At 48.5% G+C, this 23907-nt stretch overlaps 7 protein-coding genes across 7 annotated transcripts; 4 read left to right on the top strand and 3 right to left on the bottom strand.

Moving 5' to 3' along the window:
* Positions 1-758: 758 nt before the first annotated feature.
* F5B22DRAFT_657665 (uncharacterized protein) lies at positions 759-1476 on the bottom strand (the record flags this gene model as incomplete). Its single annotated transcript, XM_047980065.1, has 1 exon — positions 759-1476. The coding sequence occupies one exon, from the start codon at positions 1474-1476 to the stop codon at positions 910-912; it is 567 nt and encodes a 188-aa protein (XP_047829123.1). The 3' UTR covers positions 759-909.
* A 4232-nt stretch (positions 1477-5708) lies between these two features.
* F5B22DRAFT_297175 (uncharacterized protein) lies at positions 5709-8598 on the top strand. The gene is made up of 3 exons (XM_047970474.1): positions 5709-5909; positions 5989-6316; positions 6378-8598. The coding sequence occupies exons 1-3, from the start codon at positions 5799-5801 to the stop codon at positions 8504-8506; spliced, it is 2568 nt and encodes an 855-aa protein (XP_047829122.1). The 5' UTR covers positions 5709-5798; the 3' UTR covers positions 8507-8598.
* Positions 8599-8972: 374 nt separating this feature from the next.
* F5B22DRAFT_296730 (uncharacterized protein) lies at positions 8973-12558 on the bottom strand. Its single transcript, XM_047970469.1, has one exon. The coding sequence runs from the start codon at positions 12343-12345 to the stop codon at positions 9619-9621; it is 2727 nt and encodes a 908-aa protein (XP_047829121.1). The 5' UTR covers positions 12346-12558; the 3' UTR covers positions 8973-9618.
* Positions 12559-13250: 692 nt separating this feature from the next.
* Positions 13251-16188, bottom strand: F5B22DRAFT_297023 (OPT oligopeptide transporter protein-domain-containing protein). The gene is made up of 3 exons (XM_047970472.1): positions 15926-16188; positions 15535-15839; positions 13251-15465 (listed from the first exon to the last, which is right to left on the bottom strand). Exons 2-3 carry the CDS (start codon positions 15779-15781, stop codon positions 13499-13501), a joined length of 2214 nt encoding a protein of 737 aa, XP_047829120.1. The 5' UTR covers positions 15782-15839; positions 15926-16188; the 3' UTR covers positions 13251-13498.
* Positions 16189-20868: 4680 nt separating this feature from the next.
* Positions 20869-21554, top strand: F5B22DRAFT_297142 (uncharacterized protein). Its single transcript, XM_047970473.1, has 2 exons — positions 20869-21207; positions 21269-21554. Exons 1-2 carry the CDS (start codon positions 20959-20961, stop codon positions 21389-21391), a joined length of 372 nt encoding a protein of 123 aa, XP_047829119.1. The 5' UTR covers positions 20869-20958; the 3' UTR covers positions 21392-21554.
* F5B22DRAFT_296796 (uncharacterized protein) lies at positions 21300-22785 on the top strand. The gene is made up of 5 exons (XM_047970470.1): positions 21300-21713; positions 21769-22384; positions 22476-22493; positions 22575-22610; positions 22668-22785. The coding sequence occupies exons 1-2, from the start codon at positions 21394-21396 to the stop codon at positions 22049-22051; spliced, it is 603 nt and encodes a 200-aa protein (XP_047829118.1). The 5' UTR covers positions 21300-21393; the 3' UTR covers positions 22052-22384; positions 22476-22493; positions 22575-22610; positions 22668-22785.
* On the top strand, positions 22130-23385 carry F5B22DRAFT_296834 (uncharacterized protein). Its single transcript, XM_047970471.1, has 4 exons — positions 22130-22384; positions 22476-22610; positions 22668-22827; positions 23014-23385. The coding sequence occupies exons 2-4, from the start codon at positions 22541-22543 to the stop codon at positions 23252-23254; spliced, it is 471 nt and encodes a 156-aa protein (XP_047829117.1). The 5' UTR covers positions 22130-22384; positions 22476-22540; the 3' UTR covers positions 23255-23385.
* The last annotated feature ends 522 nt before the right edge of the window (positions 23386-23907 follow it).

Here is a 23907-nt window from a genome sequence, read left to right as displayed (position 1 = left end):
ATCAAGTCAACTGGTCATTTTCAAGTCAAAGACCCCAACCCTTCTACTGGAAGTCAGAAGGTTGGCGACGGAAGTGGAGTCCCAACGGGTACCTATCTCGACAGACGCATACCTAGGTAGCAATGAGCTTTGTAAAGCGGGTATATGTAGCTATCATACATAAGCATATAGAAAGGGCTACCCCTATAGATAACCTATAGGTACCGATCAAGTTTTCTTTTTCTTCGGTGAATTGTTGTACTCAGTACTTAGTAGTAGCTATACTTAAGGGCACCTTGGCGGTATGAATGGTTATGACTCGTAAGCTATGGTGCTAGGGTTCTAAGGGTATATAGACCTTCACAATGCCTAGGGTTTCTAGAAGTAAGTACCTAGTTTTCAGAACTCAAAGCAAGGAATTTCAGTAGATGACGTGGAATCAGTAACGATAAGGAATTGAGAGCAAGTAGCGGGCCACTTGCGGCCTTGAGGCTTCGGGAGGTTACCTGTAATTCTACGTCTATACTCGCAGTACTTTCACTACTAGAATATGATGTTGACTATTCGTTCGCTCTTTCAAGTGCGTGCTGTTTGGTTTTAATATAATTCTATACTTACGATAACTAGCAGAAACTATATCAAAATCGAATGAGAAAACTCTTTGTGCCAACGATACCGTGGAGTATTGCACAGTTGCAAGGGAGTTGGACAGTACAAAATCGTGGCCATCGATTTGATTGTACCTAGAGCTCCCTGCTAGAGCCCAATTCCATCCATCGGTCGACAAAAAAAGCAAATAGTTCTAAAACAAATACAAGAACAAGAACAAGAAGAAAAATAAGAAGAAAAATAAGAAAAAGAAAGGAGAAGAAAGCAAACAGTCTACCAGGGGCTGCTTTCCATCGGTTACGTCCACGATAGCACATAGTGCTAACCATCCTTTTTAGTTGCCTCCGTACGTACAAAATCTCTCTTCTTCGCACGGAGGCTCTGGATAATTCTCTCGTAGGCAGCCAACGTCCGTTCCCGCCATAAAAATATAGATCTTATGCAGCGATACAGAATGCCTCTCGGAATTGTCATTTCCAGATCATCAGCGTCCTTGAGCCCAGTGAAAGTGGCCCAGTTTCTCCGGAGCATCCTGCCTACGATATACTTGGCTTCTACCCAGTCAGGCGCATCGTAGACGCCGATCTCTCGGAGGATGGCTCGGGTCCTGAGTGTTAAGACTTCAGCGAATATGCTATCCCACTGAGATCGCGGGGGCCCCTTTTTACCTGTCGAGCCGTCAAAAACAGGACGGGGGGGCATGTCGTCCTCGTACTCGTTTAACTGAGCGATGAAGATTAGTACCTCTCTCAGGAGACCGTCTGGGACGCCAGCTGTCGGAGACGCGTACCAGGACCGCAGGATGAGGGTACAGGTTCTCCTATTGAGGCCCATTTGCCGAAGCGTTCGCGCCCCGTGGAATTGCGAGTGTTGAGTCTTGGAGTCCATCTTTGACTTGACTTTTGATTACAGTTGGTATTATTCTGTAATCCAAGAGAATTATCCAACAAGTGGTTCGGACGGCTTTTGCTGTACACGGTGTTTCTGGACGGGCTGGAGCATTCGCCAGCGTTCAGCCTTCCAAACGCTTAGTCGAATAAAGCTCCGTAGGGTTGCGGACGGCAACTGTTAGGAATCAGCGCAGGTCATTATCAATGGATTCAGCTCTCGTATAAGAGCATAGGCAAGATCTACATGTGGTAATAGAAGCTTCCCAAAAGCTAGCTGAATGTGGTGGGAGAATGAGCACTGAGCAAGATAGGTAGGTCAACCTGTGCTTTCGAAAACCACTCTTCCGAAGACTACAGCTTAAAGCAACATAGCATTATCGACTGTAATTTCCCGTCCAGAAGATTTCAGTGGATTGGATAGGGTAGTGGGTCGAGAAGACAACTTCTTTGGCTATATCTGCCGGGATCAAATCATAAGATCAGTCCCAGCGGATATCGATGAAGCAATTTTAGAGTTGAAAGGATGAAGACATGAGCCGACAACATTAATCAACGAGACTTAGTCTCTCTAATTGTGCCACTTCGACTCAGTGGTCTGGAGGAGTGTACTCGGGAGAGAGCTGCGGAAGCTCAGTTAGGTGGACAACATGGAGTTTTATACTCAGTTTGAGGATTCAGTTGTCATGGACCACTAGGACATTGTGGTGAAGCAAGATTGGAACTCAAAAGGTCAGATCATATACCTACCCCGTTACCTCAGAAGCCACAACCAATCAACCATGACAAGAGAGTAATAGAATCTACTTTTACATCTCGCTTCCAACAGCTGCAGTACACTGTCGTTATTTTCCTTGATTTGATTGGTAGTCGCCCTGTCTATGTAACGCATGCCTTATTCATTGGGTCAAGATTTTCTACCCTTACGCTCTAGTCCCCGCCGAAGTTAATTCAATCCTCACGAAGCCCGATGTCATTACTCATCTGCTCATCAAAAATGAGAGCCGGTTGTTCATATTCCCTTCGCTGCCATGCCGGACTCCATTTTTGATATGTCCGAGTCGGGTAGGTACTTAGGCACTCTGGGCCACCCGGCGGTAAGTTCTCTATCGGGGTTACTGCGCCATAGATCATTTCATGGAGATTTTAGCAACATACAAGGTATGTATATTTCTTGTTTATAACACCCAGACAGTCTAAGTTTCCGTTATATTCATTTTGAGGGGATTCGCATCTTTCTGTTTTTCTAGAGAAAGTGAGGGCGTAATGATTATCATCACATTCCTAATGACTAGTAGAGGAGCACGCCGTACCTAAATCGAAACTTCTGCTGAAACACAGTACTGACCTACCATCATCCTAGGGTGACCTTGTATAACTATCGGAAGATAGATCAGGAATTACGCTCATGGGAATATGGGTACACGACTTATCATATTGCGGAATTTAATAATTCAACAGAGCGTAATAGGATTGATTCTACGGATGAAAATTGAACTCCTTAATTCCAGGTAATCCCGAGTTATAAGGGTATTAGACCACAAGTGCTTCACTGTTCCTTTTCCTGAATTTAAGAATAGAACATAGTTGATGAAGTGAAGCCATTTTGAATGTGTATAATTTTCAGAATATGCCCGAACTCGCTAGTTAGTTGGAAAAGCTGATCTCATCATCTGAAAGGTGCAGTAAATCTATTTTGAGTTGCCAATATTATCAAATTTGGCCTGATGCGGGTGCGACTGGGGTGTGGCCTCTACTCTACACCATCAATACAATCGCATTACCCAACATATCGCTACCAGGCTCCTAAAGTTAGATACCCAGATAATGAATTGCGGACTTGATCGGTATCAGTGAATTGCGGTATCTCAGGGCAGGGAACAGGGTTTATACATGAAGCTGTTCATAATATAATTTATCTATTATAGCTGTACCCCATGTGATCGACTCGGATGCTTCCGTAACTTCCAGATGTATCTCTGTCAGTTTACATGCAGTTTAGTCAGTGTGCCGAATTAATTTCCAATATTTGTCACTGTATCCCTTTGGCTTCCACGAAACCTCCGTATACATGCCAAGAAATTGATTATCCAATCAGAGCTCTGAATTTTTTTGAACTTGTATTTCATTTGAACTGATGTATAACTACGAATCGCTACATCAGTTTTAGAGTATCTTTCATATGGAATATAGGTATTACTACTGTTGATCCATTAGCAGGGATAGCCAGTGACAAAGCACGTGAGTAAAACTGGAGACAGCAATGTATCGGAGGCTTCGTGGAAGCCAAAGGGATATCATAAGGAATGACCTCGCTTTGGTGAGACTGAGGTGTCTAGAGATTAGTCATCGATAGCTGCATACCAAAGGTGGTAGCCGTTTCAACAAGTCCCTAGTGATCTAACTGAGGTATGTGAAATGCATAAAGATATCATAATTCCAAGCTGTACTGAGAAGTAAATGACAGTTTGCAGCATTGACTCGTTTATTATACCCTGATTTGGTCGGAGTTAGGATAGTTACTTTTTGCATAGTTTCCCCTTGCCGAGGAAATCGCATGGAAACTTGGACAGGCGACTGAGACACGTAATTTGGGTGTTTCGATGCCGATAATATTCACAAGCTTTGGCAAAGCGCTGAACGTTATTCAGTCTCCATTTTCCTCCACGATGTCCGAATGTCGCCCACGAGCAGCTCCATACTCTGTACCTATCTAGGTAGTAGTTCATTCATGGGTGAAGGGGCGTCGACGCCACGACGTCATGAATACCGAATGCGGAAGGTGGGGTGGAGTTCGACGCTGCCTACCTACTCTAAGGTCTCTGCTTCGGGAAGATGTTCACAGGTGTTTGCGCCGGTGTGACTAGACGTCAGAAGATGGTGACTCTATCTAGAATATGGCTTGGCAAATCCCATCTAGACCCTCATGTGGATATGGGAAACAGCTCTGAGTCTGTCTGAGAATGATTGCTGTGGGAATGTCGCGACTACTGTACATACTTAGCTCGCGGATGTGGGGATCCCTAAATACAGCCCAGATACAGATCTACTGGGCATATCGGCAAGTCGGCAGGTCTCTAAGAGCTGCTAAGAGCTAAGGTACTGACGTAAGGTAACTCAATGAAGAATTATGCCGCATTAGGTAGACCAAGAACCTATGATAGGTACCCACGATAGACCCCGCGATGCTGCCACGAGGAGAGAGAAGCATACATCTTACATAGATCTGGCTAATGATAAGCGCATTTCTCTATGTTTTCAGAATCGTTGCTGATAACTATTAATGATGAAGTTGAAGAATCCCGACCTATGCCCGACCATCGAAAACGCCGAGATACTTACATGTCAAGCTGTACAGACTTGACTTGCAGATACCTATATCTGAACTCTACCAAGATGCCTACCTACATACTGCCTACCTAGCACATTAGGTAGGTATATAATGTAGGTTTCTACTGTATTTACCTTTGAGACGTGCGAGTGACAGCATGGTTACCTAGGTAGCTACTTGAGTCTCCATATTTTGTAAGGATGACGATCTGGTTAATATGCAGCCGAGCCCCAGTCTTTGTCAAAATGACAGTATCGATGCCCACCACGTTGCCGATCTAGGGCTACCTGAAGCCTCTAACGAGCCAGAGCAAATTGCATTTGTGTCCGTGGCTTTTGGTGCTTTGTAGTCGCTGGTACTGTCGCTGTTAGTACATAGTAAGGTGTGCGACTTTGGTACTTGGCCGGTTTTGTCGCGCCGCCATGACGTAATCGATTGTGTCTCACCCATTTCACGTCATCATTGAATCGAAGCTCCCTGAGCTCTCTCCAAGGTCCCAACCTGTATCATCAACCCATTCCAAAGTACCTTTTCCAATGCCAACAGGCCCTCTACCGTATGGCCAAGGCCAGCCGATACATGGATGGCCGTGGCCGGTACATCTCAGCTCTCCCACATGCTCGATGATGCAGCGAAGCAGATCAACCACTCTTCCAGCCTTCGTCTCTGGGCTCACATCGACCAGCGCCTTTATTTATTCCCATCTACAGCCCGAAGCCAAACTCTGTTTCCATAATCTTGATCCTCCTACTCTGTATAACACTCATAACCTTGAGAAAACATCATCATTATTATTATACCCCTTTTCCTAAATATACCCACGCGTTTAATCATATCGTCATTCCGTGATACCCAACCACAAACCATAATCAAACGCTTCTCACACTCTGACCTACAACTCTCGACTTCTGTCTACCTCGACCCTGTCACCATCAGGAACTGTCGATATATGAGTGAGAAGAAAGGAAGGATACGTCTAGAAACAAGAAACCATGGCGACAGTTAACAAGCCCACCGACACGAAGCAGAAGGAGCTGGACGTCAACCGCAAGTTGCAGTTGTACGGCATTTTCAGCGCTTTCCAACTGGGCAAAGTACCTTCAGTAAGTTCCACGCTCCATCCGAACATATATGGCACGCCGTGAGTATGAATTGAGGCTTACCATTCATTTTCTGGTGTAGAACGACCAGATCGATGTTGCCCTCAACAGCTTTATCTCTAGCAGGGCCTTGTCCAACCCTTCCAAGAGGCTGTCACCTGAAGGTCGGGAACTGGTTGCCGAGTTTGTAGATGTCGTTAAGCAGGCCAAAAACTTGCTGCTTTCAAAGAATGAAGGGAACCTGCTCCAAGACTTCATTTGGCAAACCCAGAAATTCGATGCGAGCACCATCAGCACGCCTGATGCTCCCGTCACCAAGGAACAGGCGAAGCAACATGGCGACAAAGCCCTCGAAGGCCTCAGGACACTGGGAACTTTGCTGATCACAAACGGCCAGTTCCGAAAGCTTCGTGAGTGAACATATTGCCAACGACTCATTCAATGACTTCTGATTCTGACTTTTATCCCTAGTGAGCGATGCCACTATCCTTATCCGTGATATGGCCGGCGATGCCGCTACCAATGCTGCCACTAAAGTGCGGCCTTCAGAGGACAAGTTGAACCAAATCGATGCGCCTGCAGATGACAACACTTGGCACGACGCTCCAGACTTCTCAAAGGAGAACATGAGGTCTCAGTTCCAGAGCCTCACCAAGAAAGCCCCTACTGAAGATGCCAAGGATGCTGCCAACACGACTCTCGAGGGAGCTCGCCAGCCTGATGGCAGTTTGAACCCTCAGGCAGGAGCTGTGACGGCCTCCAATGTTGCCTCTGAGAAGGTTAATGCTAATGTTTCCGATCAAGATCGCGAGGCAGCTAAGAACACGGCAGCCGAGTACCGCCGCCAAGCCCGCGAGTACTTGAGCAAAAAGGTCCCGCAAGAGCGCCGTGATCAGACTGTCTGGCGACTCAAGAAGATGGTACTTGAATGCCAGCAGCACCCTGACTACCAGCAAGCTATCACAACTCTCCTGGACTTGGCCGAGCAATACGGCAGCCATGGTAAAAACTTGACATCCGGCGGTACCGGAACTGTGAAGCAAACCCGATCCGCCTTTGCTGCGGCAGAGGCCGATCTCAAAGTTCTCATTGAGAGATTCGCCAACGGTACATCCAGCGATGACATATGGGCCTCCATCAACCAGATTTACGAGGATGCTGACAAGGATCCTGAACTGCGCAACTGGTTCAAGTCCATGGATACCTACATTCGCAAGTGTCTTCAGCAGCAAGGTTACATCATGGAAGAGGAATGCAACCGTCAGTGGAACTTACTCTACGATCATGGTAACTATCTACTTCGCGAGAAGTACCGAACACACACCGATCGCATTGTCGATGAGGTCAAGTTTATGGCCAACCAGTTCGACCAGGACCCCCAGAACAAGGCTTTCAGCCTCTCTGTGCAAAAGCTATTCAAGCACTTGGGTAACGACGAGAACGGTAAGCCTACATTCAAGCCTCATCTTGTCAAGGATTTGACGGAAGTCATCATCCCCGCTACCATGGAGAACGTGGCATATATCCCCATCCCCCGAATTGAGTACTCGGATCGCCAGATCGACGCTATTGTTGAGAACCTCGTTCTCGAAAGCGACAACTTCATGCCCAACGTTTTCGAGGTTGCCAGCGATAACTTTTTCAGCTGGGGTCGCAAGAAGAACCCAAGCCACCGCAAGAACTCCATCGACGTCAAAGTCAGTGGTGTGCAGATGGATCTGCGCGACGTGAGCTACTACATCAAGCGCAAGGAAGGTTTCCCTTCCATCACCGACCAGGGTGTTGCCAATCTATTCCTCGGCGGTTCAGGCTTCTCCTTCCGCATGAAGTTGTCCAGTGCGGACCCCAAGGACAAGCAGCACTTCTTCAAGATTGACAAGGTAGATGTTGATGTCCAGAACCTCAAGGTGAAGCTCGTCAAGTCGCAGCATAAGCTCTTGTTCGGCATCTTCAAGCCCATGTTGCTCAAGGTGATGCGTCCTGTCGTGCAGAAGGTGGCAGAGAAGCAGATCAAGGACCAGTTCAACCAGCTTGATCAGATGCTGTACATGATCAAGAAAGAGGCCGACCGCGCTATGGAAGAGGCCAAGAACGACCCTGAGAACGTACCCAACATCTACCGCCGCTATGTCGACGCCGCACAGAAGCAAGTTCTGCAAAAGAAGCAGCAGGCTCAGAAGATGGCCGACAAGATGGCCGACAAGAAGGTCAACGTCGCTGTAACCAAGGAAGAGAGCATGTTCAAGAACATCCACCTCCCCGGGGGCATCAGCTCCAAGGCCACCGAGTTCAAGGAACTCGCGCGCAAGGGCGAGAAATGGGAAAGCCCTGTATTCTCAATCGGCAGCTCGGGCAAGAGCACGAACATCCCCACCGCGCCCAAGGTCACCCGCAAGCCACACTCCGTTACCAATCCTGCTGCTCAACAACAAACCACTACCACCTCTACTGCTACCACTGCTACCAATGGCGGCTATACCAACGGCGGATACACCAATGGTCACGCGAACATGAATGGTCGAGCGCTTAATGGTGGATACACCAACGCTAATGGGAATACCATGATGGATAACAAAATCTACAAGCCTGTCGCTGTCTAAGTTTCCACATATCTAAATCGACACCAATACGCACGCTTTCATAGCAGAAGACACTCTATGTCGCTTCGTTGATACCCTCACCACAAAAGAGAGAAAAAAAACCAAAACCAAAAAGGAGTAAAGAGGCGTCGGAACGACGGTTTATTACGTTACGAATATGATACCTCGAGTTTAGGCTAGGATAATGAGTAAAGATGAGATTGAGGGAATGGATGGTGATGGTAATCAAAATGTTTTTGTTCCTGTTCTTCTCGCATACCCACTCGTCGACATTGACGTTTCAAGTACTTTTCCTTTGTCATGCTATGTTATGATTAGGTACGCGGTATTAATGAATATAATCCCCCGACCGAATTACATGACACATTGCAATACTTCAATTGATTATTCATTGACAATTACCTTGAAATCTATATACATGTTATATGTTAGCTATGTGTGATATATTAAAACTCAATTCAACTTAACTCACTTCATCATCTTATAATATTTCTTCCGTCTTTTCTTTATCTATATTTACCTAACCTATTAGGTTGATTCGCTGGCGCTTCTATACCTACATACCGACTTACCTATCTAGATATCATCTACATGTCAACAATCAACCGTGTTAGAGAAGCCAGCAATCCAGTGTCACATAATAAATGTAGCAGGTAGGTAGTTTCACAGCTTTATATATATATTGTATATAGGTAGGCGAGTAGGTAGGTAGATAGGTGGGCAATTAACACCTATAACACCTCCAAAAATAATAAAACAGACCCATTGATGCGATCTACCATGTATTCATATCTTATATTTATTACCTATATCAAGCCCGAACTCCGAACTCCGAATCTTAGGTATCCTACGCCCCAGGCTATGCATCACCGAAACCCCTAATTTAATCCCGATGACACCCCATACCGTTCATCTAGTTCCCCTATCTGCGACCAAGTGCGAGCACACATACCTCCCACCGGCATAACGAAAGGTTGTATGAACACATAGGTACACCCGCTTCCCCCGTCCTATGTAGGTAGGTAGATATGTAAACGGAAAGAAGAATTCATCGAAAAGCCTAGAATATGAGGGACAAAAAAAAAGATACCGATACCGATACCCCGTTCACATCACAACATCACATTGCGTAATAAATCGTCATCGTCCCATTCCTCTCCGCCATCATAATCCGTCTCCTGAGACGCGGTTATCATGATCATCCCCGTCTTCATCGTCGTCGCCGCGTTATTTTCACTAAAAGGTATTTGTTTGTCCTCACTCATACGCTCAAGCTGTACCACAGCATCTCCACCCCTTTTCTGTTCTTCAGTGAGATGTGCGCTTGATAGCTGCTTCTTCTGCTTCTGCTTCTGTTGATCTATCGGCGGCGGCGGCACAGATTCCTTAGCTGCTAGTGCTTCCAGCATCGCTTCATATGAGCTCTTGGGCCGAGAAGTAGGCCGCTGGGTTGTTCTGCTGCTACCGCCCCCGTTCCCACTACTTCTCAGTCTCGATGGCTGCGCATCAGGGAACTTGCGCGTGGGGTTTCGCACAGCTCTATCTGGGACTGAACCTGAGGTAGGAAGCGAGTTCCGTGCGCTCTTACTAGCTGAATCGAATTCAGCAGGGTGAGAAGACGGAGCCTGAGGCGTGGGCTTGAGGCGAGGTAGGGTATCTGGCGAGGATTTCCTTGATGACTCGGGTTTATTCGCGGCGCTTTCTGTAGCAACTCCCTTGGTCTGTTCCCCTTCTCCCTCTCCGTCGGGATTAGCAAGAAGTGCCTCGAGTCGTGCATCTTCTTCCGCCTGAAGCTTGTCTAGTGCTTCGCGTGCTTTCTGTCGGGCAGCAGGGCCTTCCCATCTCGCCGATTTAGCTCGCTCAAGCACAAACTTGTATCGCATTTCACGAAAGGATGATGTAAATAATGGTTTTGGTGAGCGCCGGGGCGACTCTGGTGGCTTAGGATCGTCTCTCTGGGGCGTGGGAGTGATGGCTGGAGTCTTGGGCGGTGGCAGAGGATCCTCCTCGATATCTTTGACATCCTGAGAAGATAGTAAAACGTCTTGCGTAGAGAAGAAAGGCACGTCAAATGTGTTTTTTAAGTTTGAATGTATAGGCTGGATGGATTGATGGGATGAAGCTCCTTGATGTTCGTGACGATTCGCAACCGGTTGAGTGAGAAGAGATCGCCCTGGGCTGATAGCTGGTTTGGAAATCATAGGCCTATTGTACGAAATGGGGGGCACTTGCGAGACACGTGGTTTCGGCTCGGACACTTTATGTCCAGTATGCGTGGTCATCCATGGAGCTTGTATACTTCCGTTTTTAGAATATTCTTTTTTTGGCTCATCGAAGATCTCACGCATTTCTTGCGAAGGACTAGGAAGAAAGTCATCGAGGTGATTGAGCACGAAAAGCTGCGTGCTCGGCGGCGGTGGCTCTTCCAAGACCTGCTCCGGCTTGGTGACGCGAGAACGGCAGGGTCCTCCAAAAGGGGTGCGAGGAGAAGGCAAGGGGGGTTTAAGAAATTGAGGCGGTTTAGGCTGATGAGAAGAGATCGGCTTGGAAGGCTGAAACTTTGGAGGACCCATAAGGGGCCCCATAGGCGTTCGAGGTTGGCGAAAAGATCGCGAGCTTGAAGCAACTGGCTGAGGTGTTGGTATGCTTGCAACTGGTGGCTTGATGGCGGGACTGGGTGTGAGCACTCGATTGTTCTGGTCGGGGTTTGAAGCATGATAGGGTGCTTTTACCGCACTCCTCGGAGAGGCGGAATGGGCTTCCTGCCGGGAAGATGACAATGGGTTCGCCGGTCCTCCTATGAAATCTGGGCAAGAGGCTTTCTCGGTTTTCTGCAGCGATGATAGATGGGTCCCATTGTCATGTGCTTTGGGCGGGGGAGACTCAGTTTGGGGGTGCTGACTTTGTTTCTGGCTAGACATGCTCTTGGTTGATGCATTTGCGGGACTATGTACACTCTCTGGTTTGCGAAAAAAATCATCAAAAAGGTCTTCCTCGTCAAAATCGACCGTTGAGAAGCTGTCACCAAGATTCAATTCACGGTGCTGCGCGTTGGGATCAGGAGTCCCTTTCACTTGGTCATTGGCTATTGATACCTTGTGGTCGGGTTTTGGTGAAGCAATTCCGTTGGTTGTGGGAAATGGGGCACTGAGGTCTTCCTCCTGTTCCTTTGAAACCTCGATTTTGCGTTTCTTCTTCTGCGGTTCTGAGTAGTCGCAAATGGGAGGTTCCTCGTCCACAACAAAGTCATTCTCCATGAGCGCCGATTGCATGGTAGGAGAACCCTTTTTCAACTCAGCGCGAGGGTCTATGTTCTCCTTGTCAATCTCGTTCAACTCTCCTGCCAAACCCAAGCGGCTAGAATCATGGGCTTTCGGAGATAAGCTCCGATACTCCATATCGATTTGGCATTCTTCTTCGGCGAGAAAGAGCCCGGTACTAGGTTCCCTCTGGCTCTTCGGCTTGGATCGAACAAAACGGGCGATGGTATCCTGAGAAGCACGGACATCAACGAGAGGCAGGCCCTTCTTTTTCTTCTCAGCGCGCTCCCGCTCCTCCTTCTCTTTCTTCTTTTCGCGGGCAGCCCTAGCGCGGGCCTGGTGCTTCTCCTTCTCAAACTCCTTGCGGATGCGATCCTGTTCGAAGAGCTCCTGGCGGCGTTGCTCGGCCTTGGAGAGCTTGGGGCCCTTGTTCGCCTGTTTATATGCCTTCTTGACCTGCTTGGTGGTCATGGGGGGTCGGCTCGGACGGGCGCTCGCGGCGTCGTCGGGGCCGCCGTTTCGATTAGCATTGAGGGCGGAAGGTATATCGGGTATAATGGAGAAGGTATTCTGTGGCATACTCTCGGGCTGGCTGAGTGCTAGGTGATGTGCAGGGGGGACAGGCCGCGGCTATGCCCGACTTCGCAGCCAAGGGCCATCAACATATGATACATCGAGACGTGGCGTTCCGGTTGGCCTGCTGCCGTCGCCTGGGCTGAGCTGCCAGAGTGCCGACGCTGGTGGGCGATTGATTGATGGATAGAGAAATCGAAGAGTATGACTGAAGAGTAAAAGTACATGTAGTGAACAAGTGTTAATGGATACAACCGCGTCGCCTCAAAACGCGTGTATTGATGGTGGGGGCAGCTGAATGCATCCGAAAGTACCCAAGTACCTCCCCACCATTGCTGAAGAGTGGGACAGTGAACACAGTGAACAGTGGACAGTGGACAGTGGACTGTGAAATAGCGAACGTTGTCCACAGTGCAGATACCGAGGGTCGGTCTATTTCTTGCACTGTTTGCCTTGTTGCCCGATTAGGCAATATTCCTTCTCTGGCCAGGCAAGAGCAGTGGGAAGAAGAAGCGAAGCGATGGTAGTAGCTTCGGAACTCGCGTCCACTCGGTGCTTTTTCTTGAGAATGGCTAGTGGTGTGAGTGAGTGAGCATCGGAATACGACTTGGATTCTACGTCTTTTCGCGACTCGGAATCCCCGATATAACCTGTGAACCCCATCTTATACGTGAACCTTGAAACTCTTCTCCTCTGCTGCCATTTGGTTAACCATTCCCATCACCGCCAAGTCTTTTTGCTAAAGTCCGCACAGCCCTCCCCTTGCCTTGTACGACGGGACTAGGTCGGCCTCTGGAAGAAGGTCAGTACTTATTTGCGCTTTCAATGCCTACGAGTCGCCTGGTCCAGTTTCTCGACGAGGCTGGCTGGTGTCAGTCGGATGTGTCGGAATACTTTCTCATCAACAAACTATCGCTTCTCGACTGACACATCTGCTGGTCGAGAGGACCAACATGACGGCAACCTGTTCACTATGGACCTCAGACAGTTATACCATTACATGATTCAACAAGCAGAACAAGACCAAGGGGGACGTTGAAATATCTCAATGAGATGTGGTATCTTAAAACTATGAACTACATTACATCATTCGCCGTAACAGGGTATAGCATTCATCATCCGGCCATCACAGCCTCCTCTCCTCCTCGGCCGTCCTTTTCTAGCAAGAATTGGCCGGGCAGCCAACATTGGTGCCGTAGACATCGCCCGAGACTCCAGCAATCTGGAGGATGGCGCCCACGACACCACCGAGACCCTCGCCGGCAATGAAACCCGCAGCCACGGCATAGCCGTAGAGCTCAAACGATGAGAGCTTCCACTTCCTCCATGCATAGGCCAGGAGCGCACCGAAGAGTGACGCCGTCGTGAACACGGGGCTGGGCAGCACGAACGACAGCGCGATGGCACCCCAGTTGGGGAGGTAGTCCCGGATCCACTCACGCTCACCGACGAGGTAGAAGTGGCGGACAATGACCTGCCCAACGCACACAATCGCAATGACGATGGAGAAGATACCCGACGTCCACGGGATGCTGACAGCCGGGTCAGTCACAGCCTGCGCTACAGCCGCCCAAGCAGCCACCGAGGGGACACCGAACGGACAGTCCTCGTTACCATCGAGAATGCAAGGGTAGGCGGTGGTGAAGAGGACGAAGAGACCAGGAGCCAAGAACACGCTGATGAGTGTACCCATCGACTGGGCGTACCACTGCTTGTTCGGGGGCGTGCCGAGCAGGAAACCGGTACGGAAATCAGATGTCAACGCATTACCCACATCGGCGGCACCTGAAGCGAGACCTCCAGCAACAAGGTTGATTCTCTGCGCATCCACGATCGAATAACCCTTGCCTGACGTAGCAGCACCGAAGATAAGCTGGCTGGCCTTGGAAGCTGCAGTGAGAGGTGTCTGGTCCGTCACGGCACCGATCTGGATGGCTAGGAACGAGAACAGGAAACCAAGCAAGCAGGCCAGGATAGTCAAGCCAGGGTTCATGCCCCACTGGTAGTGGAAGACAATGATGGCTACAACGATACTCGCGATAAGGCCGAGCGACCACTGCCAAATGGGGACCTGGTCCTCAGGCCGAGCCGAATCTTGAACCATGTTGGGATCATCCGAGTATTTGCTGGCCTGGGCTTCAAGGTAGGGAGATGACTTGCCAGTAAGCTTGATTTTAGCATCGTTCAGACCGCTGCAAATAGCTTTCCAAGTAGATTTGCCAGCATGGATAAGAACCTTGTACTGTACGAGAAGCTCGGCGATGGAGGTCGCCACCATGATCAACACACCGGGCCATAGAAGCCAATATCGCGGGCTGGGAGTCTCGTGACCAAGGTTGCTAAGTGATGCGAAAGTGTATAGTGAATCCCAGTATGGCCGGTCTGGGTATAGTTGCTTTCCAACGCACTCGCCGTAGTGCACGAGCACGGGTCCGATGATTGCCCATGCGAGGATGGCACCAGCGAACAGGGAGATGGCTGCATTCATACCGATCAGAATACCGCTACCGATGAAAGCAGGAGTCCACTCCCAGTACCAACCCCAGGACTCGATGTTGAGAGCCCAGCTGGTTCCCTTACTCCAGATGTGGATCCAGGTGAACGGATGCCAATCGTACAGGATACCAATGGCGTAATACGATGCGACACGCTGGATAAGAGCGGCAGAGAAAGCCAGAGACAGAGCCTTGAGCTTGCTGATAGCTTCCTGTGCACCTGCAGCACCAGCATGCATCGACCGGATAGTCAGGGCCACGGCGGTGGGTGTGGGGAAAAGTAGCTTCAACTCGCGAGCCACCCGAATAATGAAGAATTTTCTGAGCGGTGTGACGAAGAACAAACCAAAGAAAGAGCACACGAGTGTGATTGTGATCAGGGGGCCGAAATTCTCTTGAGGTGTGCCCTCAATGGCATGGAGTCGGTAGATGGCAGGAATACCAGCGACGAAGATACCTGCGATACCTCCAGAACCGGTCGCCGCGGCCTGAATGATGGAGTTCTCCTGAGGGCCGAAGCTGCCTCCCAGAATTGGCCAGTTGTGGCAGTGCTTCGACATGAGTTTGACAATACCGTACCCGAAGATGGAGCCAAAGATATTGGCAGAGAAGGTGAAACCAGTCTTGAGACCTGCATACCAGTCAATATCGAGTTCAATGGAAACAAGCAAGATGATTGTTGGTAGAGCGTGGAACATACCAAGATACAAATTAGACGCATTAACAAGAGCACCCAGCAGGATACCCACGATAACAGCACGAGCAGTTAGAGGGTTCTCTTCGAAGGGAATGTTGGGGTCCAACTTCAAAGGGACGTAGAGGTCGAGCTCCTCAGCAATCTCCTTCTCATCGACCTTGATGTCGTCGTACTTCTCGTCGGCATTCACTTCCACAGGGGAGGGAATGGTGTCGGCCACATGGGCCTCACGCGCCTCAGTTGATGCCATGGTTGCGAGTGTGGCCTATGACCAATCTCCTTGGCGACCAGTGAACTCACAGAGCGGGCTTGAGAGCTCCTCGATGTCAGAATAGATCCGAAGAGTTGAAAGGGATGGTGGTAGGAGACGAGGGGAGCAGCGTGGTTCATATACCAAGACATTCAATACACCCACGGGCCAGTGGCAAGGGCAGAGCATATCCAAGGGACCGGCTCCGTATCTGGAGGGATAGTGCTAGTGTTCTGGTACGCTAAACGGCCGAGGGGCTGATAATGCACTACCTACCTAGACCATGGTCTAGTAGTACCAACATTGTATACCTAGCGTGGTGTAGGTAGGAGCCCACGGGTTCGAGAATCCAAGATCCGGTCCGCATTAGGAAGGCAGATAAGTCGCTCTATCACAGAGGCGTTCAGAGCCTCCGCAACAACTCCTCGCCTTCCCAGGAAGGCTTGGGATACAGACACCGTCCGCCCAGACCTACATCGTCAGGTTCAGCTCAAGCTTAACCTACTGTAGTGTTGGTTTCTAGTCTGTGGCTTTGCACCCAATCAATGAGCTTTCTCAGAGTGTCGAGATAAGATCGATGGTGGAACTTTTAGCTTGCCATGTGCCTCAGAAGCCTGTATCAATGGAACAAACTTTGGTGCCACAAGCACGCATCGAGGTTCCATAGATTGCTAAAAGTTCATGGTTATTCAGTACTCGCTTTGCCCGTGCCCGGCCTGTCCAGAACCTACTGCTATTGTAGGTGTTCTGTGTTGTGCTTCCAGCAACCTCGCTTGTCTCCGAGATCGTCAATTCACTACTAGAATTGGTCTACAGGGTTCAGTGTGTACACCTCTTGTGTCGATCCCCGATATTCCGCACCAAGAGTCGTTCAAGCTTGGATCGAAGCTTGCCTTCTGGAAGCAAATTAAGCGCCTAATGTTACTCGCCAACCACCCGTACCAAGCCCCAAGACTAACGGGATAAAAGGCATATATGCACGACCTACATAACTGTGCATGTCGACTAGGGTCGGCTGTACTACTATCATCCGTTGCTAAGAGATGAGGAAGCAAACCTAATCCACTACCAGTATGGCCCATCGATCATACTGAGTATATCTGGCGCCCCGCTCGTCAAAGTTGCCTAAGCTCCAACTCGCCTAGGAGGAAGATAACGGCTACACTAAATCTAAGACCCCAGGCTTTCTCGACCCACTTAGACCAGCGGTGCTCGCCGTTAGCATGCGTTCTCGTCTTCCAGATTGTGTCTATCAGACCTAGGATTGCACTAGGTAGTGTAGCAGGATTCCTGTGTCTCAATACGAAGATTGTGGTACATCGTTGAGGAGACACAGAGACACTAAGAACAACTCAGGCCGAAGAAATTTCCCATCTTGCTGCCAACACGGATGGCTTATCAGGTTGAGCAACGACTCATCGGCTCTTCAGGTTGCCGGCCAGCCAACGCGGGGGAAGATGCGAGTTTGTCGTTGGGGCAATTTGTCATGCTTTATTTCCAGGTTAGTGGCGATTCCCATCGTGATATCCCTACGCGAAGACTAGGGAAGCATGCTCGGGGCCAACACGGGTATTTCTTATGCTGCATATTCAGCTCAGTTCAATGTGCCACTTTGTATCAGTAATAACCCACGCTACTTTTTCCCTCACCAACGGCCGTTATCCGAACACTTCCCCTCCCCAATGTCTAAGGGAAGAACACACTAAGTACACATACTATGTATACTATGTACAGGAGATTGAGCGACGGAAGCATTAGAGCAACTTCGGCCCTGGTAGTCCCCAATTCCTCTCCGGCCTCTAGTACTATTATACGCTGTCTCAACGACTCTACTCGTCTGGATCACCCTTAACTATATATCTTACACTATCCCTTTTGCGGCGGCTTCACTTGCGGTATCTTTATAGCCTACTTAACCTTGTAAACACATGCAATCATCTGTTCACATTGGTTTTAAACCCTTGTACATGCTTGTCATCCCGCAGGTGAAGCTGTCGCAGAAGGTAATAATGTCGGATTATAGCCAATCAGTCAACGTCCCCGAAGAGAATGTATGTTGGGTCGGTTTTCTTATACGGCCGAGCTGCCTGTACGCAAGGAAGCGGCGAAAAACGGCCAAGCCGAGAGCAGAAGGTCTCCGTCAACCTAGATGCTTAACAGCAAGGCTGGTAGGTATTTTGCAAGCTTTACTTACTAGTAGGTGCTGCTAACAAGGTCTGTGGACCTCGGCCCGGCTAACACCACATGCCATTAGAACTACAGCAACAAGGCCATTTCATTGATCGATTATCGAAAACTCGAAAGGTCACACACGAGCAGCCAATAAGTAATGAATAGCACTGTCTGAGCCTGCAAGTGTCGCCACCAGTACAGGGTCTGCCGTTAGTAGTCCGAGTACCACACTATCGATCTACTTAGTACTGTACTACTTCCTACCAGTCGAGCCAGTGCACGGCGTCGCTACCATTCTGATGGTGTGAACATGACTAGCACGATGCTAAACACCATGGCGTCCAGCCTGCCCTCATAGAGAAGGCAGATAAGCAACAGCGCTGGTTAGGTGCGACTAGCGCCAGCCCGTCAATTCAGTGATCTAACAATATCGCAATAGCATAGCGTTATGATCGCACGCAACTGTCAAGACCACAGGAGTAGACGATTTCATATTGTCTGACGATGGACTGAGCCATAAAGCCGACCGACACTCGGGAGGCTTGCCTTAAGTAAAAGAAGCACGGCGGACGCTACTTTAGTATGTCCCTCAAGAAGCAACGGTGTTTGTCTTCGCGGGAAGACTACCGCTACCGGTAAATGTGAGAGAGAAGCAACACCAAGAAACGCCTGCCGCCCTTTGGCGCGTTGGAGCTGAAAATGACCTGCCGAGCAAGTTGCATGTGTCTTGGGACATGGACATGGGAGGGGCTGGTAATGTGGGAATACCTAGCCAATCTCCATTCTACCTTGAAGCGGCTAGATGCCCCGAGGCTACCTCCGAGACCGCCTCTAACTATACTTAGACTATAACGGTAAGTATGTAAGAAGGGTTGTTCATTGGTCCACACCTATCTCCCAGTAGGTATTGTAAGTAGCAACACATACATGCATACGGTACATCCCCCCGATTTTGTGAATTACCCGTGGACTAATTCACATTTCTCAGATGTGTATAAGAAGACAACTGAAACGAGATCTTCCTCCAAAACTTTGTGGTGATATTCGATCAGTTGCTGGCATGCAACAAGACAACCAACCGATCAATCCTAACTCCTGACTCCTGACTGTACTTACTTTACTTGTACATAGTACATGTAAGTGAAAGACAAAGTTTCTCCACTGAGGTAAACCTGTCATGATCACGCGACTCTTTCGCTATCCGGGGAAAGACCCATTTTCATCTAGTTGGAGGGGCTATCTAGGCTGAAGGGGGATTAGGGCATATCTTACCCTCATTCTCGCCATCAAACGCCAATTCTAGCTTGATTCAGCGAGAATGAACTGTTCCCCAGGCGTTCTCGTGCGCTTACAGTAAAGTATACTAATAAGTACACCATTATACGGCACAGCAATCACCATCAAGCAACCTCACTGTAGCCCTCGTATCAAGAATTCCGATGGAGCGGAATCACACCGCTACCCGAGTTGAAGCGCCGTCTGAAATGAACTCCTAATATGAGGATATGAGACCATCATCATCACCACCACCATATACATGTCACTTCTTACCTGACGTACTTTGCATGTGTAGGTACACTAGAAGCCAAATCAGTGCGCAAACAAGCAAATCATACAAGATGATCTGAACGAATAATTCACGAACACCATCGCCCCTCATTTCCGGCATCTTGGTTTGGTCTACTGACACTAAAAATGATGTCCATCTTCGAGGTATTACTACCCATCAGCCGACTATCGAACCAGTGAATACTACATTTAGAAACTTACCTGTCTGCCTACATAACTCGGCATGCAAGGGTCCCTTTTCGCACCCAATACACCGGTTCTGACGTTTGAGTATGCATGCCGTCAACGTAACATCGCGTCGTGAAGGATCGCTTCCTCACCAAGCCGCCCAGGTAAGCGACTGGACCTGAACCTCCTCGTAAGGCTTGCACCAGTGTCGGTGGTGTAACGCTTGGCATTGCCTTGCAGATAAAGCAATGCGCTGATATGAACTGAAGATAGGCCATTTGTTTTACTAGATGTAGATAATGAGAAGGCTAGAGGGCCCTCCTTGGAGCAGAAGATTGGAGATAATTTCATTAATTCTATGTGCTTCCTTCGATTTCACTGCGTCAAAATATCATGAATGTTTGGACGAGTGACTCGTAATTCAGGAAGTTACTATCTACACTACTTAGAATCCTTTCCATACAGAACTCAATACAAGACTCGCTATTCACCACGGAATCTATATCCGTGCTAACATCTAACATCCATACAAACCAGCTCCTTCACACCCAGCTACGTCGCCGCTCGTATCAAGCCGAAGCCGAAGACGAGACAGAGACAGTATACATTCACGGTGTTTTCCCCGACCAGCCACATATACACTACACTCAGTTCCCGTATGACCAATGCTAATAGAAAACTCGCATGACGGCTTATAGACCGCCACCCATCCGAGCCGGGAATACTTCTCTCTCACCCCACGAACGTTATTCCTCGCTACCATCACCGTTGTCACCGGAAAAGCAGCTTTCTGTGCCGCACATGAGCGCCTACCTAGGCAGCAACAACCCACAGGAACGAGCAAGAACCGAGCTTCCGAGCCTTACGGCGCATAACGCGCCTGTGCGGCACATTGCATAGATACACAACAGTGTATTATATTTGTAACGGCCGATAGCACTGAAGTGGGTAGGTACGTAAAATAGGCGTGTATTACGGATGTAAGGGTCCCGAGCGGCGAATGAGGCTCGACGTTTTGATAGCGCGTTGTGTTGGAGGGTAAATATGTATATATATACCTATGTATATGTGTGTGTGCTGTATGCATGGCGCTACTAACAATGATAATTGTAGTTGTAATGGCTGAAAATATCCACGTGAGACGAGCTAGAATGCACTGCGTGCTGGAATGCTAACATACATCTCAGCTGGGCTGTTCTTATTCGACTGTCAAGGTACGGTAGGCAGTCAGTTGTCTACACCGCTGCCTTGATTTTAAATGTACTTCTATGGGTATGAATGATTCTCCTTCAGAAAATTTCCATCTCATCGGATCTATAGCCTTATTCAGCTTAGTGTATAAACAGATTGAATCGAGAATTTTCCACATGTTCGGTCTAATTGTCATGTGCTTTACCCGTTTCGTTTTGACCTATTCCGACAGTTTGGGCCTCTTATCTCGGCGTGTAGAAAATAGCTGGCTACAGGCGTCCACAGCCTCAAGCCAATCATCGCAATTGCTGGGATCGGGCATTTTGGTAGGGCACGGGCCATCAAAAGAAGGCGACTTTATCTAACAATCACGTGCTCTAACACTAGCCGAGCTACTGCCCGTCTCTAGTGCTTGATCGAATCGGCTGCAAAAAAGCAGCGTTTAAACCTCGTAAACCCCACCCCTTTTTTCTTTCTTCATGCGCCTTCGTCTGTAACATCTATTCTTAAGTATGGAGACAACGGCCAGCAAGCCTGAGGGCACAGCTCGACGTATTGAAGGAAACTTAACAGGACCTAAACGGATATTGGTCCAAACGAAGACGCACCTTGTACCGGGCGACGGCTATGATCAAAGATGCTTGTTTCTTCTAGATCTTATCTGCCAGTACCACTGGAATCGTGATTTCGATCCTGACCAAGACCGCTGGAGTGTATACGGTGCTTGGTTTAGTTACGATAACCGCCGCTGTTACTTCCTTGTTGATCATGGTCAATCTCTTAACGACAGTGACGTACCAGTACTATGCTATGAGTGGACAGGAGAGTCTCTGTTAAAACCCCCCAGTCCTAGTAACGTTGTCATTCAACTAACGTTAGTTATATAGCAAGGATATGCCACAAGCTTTACCTCCGGAAGTACAAATGAAGCTTCGAGAGTATCCATTTACAAGGTCGACCCAACATATGCCAGCGAGGGTGCCACTAGATGCCATTACTAGATGCAAGAGTATCCGATCGAAACTTCGTTCCGATATGAGTCTCTCGGATAGCGATCTCGAATTCCTAAGGGAGCATCCCAAGGAAGCAAAATGGCTCAAAGATCATATCGAGTCTCGATTTTGGTTAAAATTCGAGCCCTTCGCTAATTCACGAAATGGTCAAGGATAGTCTATGCTAAAGCAGGCCACTACTTACGTAGTTCCTCCGTACCCCACGGCGGAACACACCCTCTTCTTTAGCTTCATTCATGCAGAGTTTCAAATCGGTCCTCTGATCTGCCTTCTTCAGATCGCTTCGATTACTTAACGCTGATATTCGTGTAAAATACGTAACGAGAAGATATCGGGGAGATGGGCACGTGGACGATGTAAAAACCAACTAGTATTACATCCTCGTAGGGGTAACAAAGAAACTCAATTTCATTACGGCAAAAACTAGCACATCCTAATAGCTAGCTACCCAACACAGCAACGGCGATTTCTCATAACCTAACTAGTCAACGTATGTAGCACACGGTTCCCAAAGCTGATGTGGCAGACCTTGGTTCGACAAGGCTGTTGCACTTCGGCCGCACTGTGACTAATACCAACAGTCGCATCGTACTCTTTCTGTATAGTTCACCGTCCTAGTCCTGAATCCGGTTCCCCGACAAGTTATATGGCTCATGGCGTAATAATAACCGCGACCACAGCAATTCCGGCAAGGACGATTCTCACAGCAAGCTACTGTTTGTACCCGTGAGTCGTTATCATTTCTAGGGACCTTTAGCCAACCGGTCCTGCAGACGCACCGTACGGACTCCTGTCTCGAATTTCGTCGATTATAGTAGCCATTTCCGTGACAATAGTCACACGTTGGATCGGGTCTTGGCGCCTCTTCAGGATCGCTGCCAGAGCTGCCTTGGTAGGACATCGTTGCTCCCTTCTTTTAACAGGGCTGCAGAGGTTGGTGTGAATCTTTTTAAGATGAGCCTCCCCGGATACTATTTACTTTTAAAATTTGGAAACACGAAGATAGCTTCGGAGAGAGAAGAAATCGAGAGTAACGATAGGCCTTTGCCGCGTATGTGACAAGGGCTAGTACTCTAGGGCTTGGAACATGGATTTCTTATTCAGCTAATCATTCTCTAGGGGCTTCAAGGTCCATGATTCTCCTCTCTCTCTGGTCTCTTTGAACCTGGGACTTTCATGGCCTATTTATACCCGTTGCCCGTTGGGCTATTTGGCATACACTGGGCTGTTTTTTGGAGTACATTGGGCTGTTGGTCCTCCTTGCAGATGGAGGGGATCCTCGTGCCTTAGTCCTTCGTCCAACAGCCTTCCTCTTATTCTATTGCCGCCAACGGGTCTTGGCCGTGTGACAACGTATTAGATAACGCTAGGCTGGGGGTCGGAACAATACTGTGCTAGATAGTGGATCGTTGATGAATGTTAGATAGCTGAACGACAATTCGCTGTTGATATCGGGTTCATCAGCTGTATTTACATATTTGGCATAACCTGAATCTATAGACACAGGGGTTCGATATTTCATGGTTGCCTAAACGATACGTATTGCCTATCCCTAGTTCATCAGCGTTACAACTTTCAAGTATACATATCACATATAGGTTCTCATCTTTATTCCTAGCCTTATGTTCATTCCAGACCTTATCAGTCCTTCATGGAGACCCAGAAGATCTGCGAATTTCCCCAGAGTTTCGCCCCGGTGGCAAATAGGACATGACTTTCCTACTTCATTACCGTCCATTGGTTTTGACTGCTTGTTACATGGCAATTTCTCTCACCACTCCCTTAACTCGTCCCATACAACGGACTAGACTATGTGCTGTTGTATACATCTCATAATTGCCCCATACTTTACGTCTTGCTACTTTTCATCTTGAAACTGTAATTTCCGCTAGTATACTTATCTGGGCGGTCGAAGTAAAGGCACAGGTTTAGATAGGCTGTAATTGTAAATTTAGCTGAATAGACAACTAAAGTAACCGACTAGGTGTGTTGAGCGTAAAGACACCTTATTAC

Source organism: Xylaria bambusicola (assembly GCF_022495145.1).
Source record: "Xylaria bambusicola strain CBS 139988 unplaced genomic scaffold F5B22scaffold_33, whole genome shotgun sequence".
Taxonomy (NCBI): domain Eukaryota; kingdom Fungi; phylum Ascomycota; class Sordariomycetes; order Xylariales; family Xylariaceae; genus Xylaria; species Xylaria bambusicola.
Note: the sequence above shows the minus strand (reverse complement) of the source record. Positions and strands in the feature narration are given on the sequence as shown.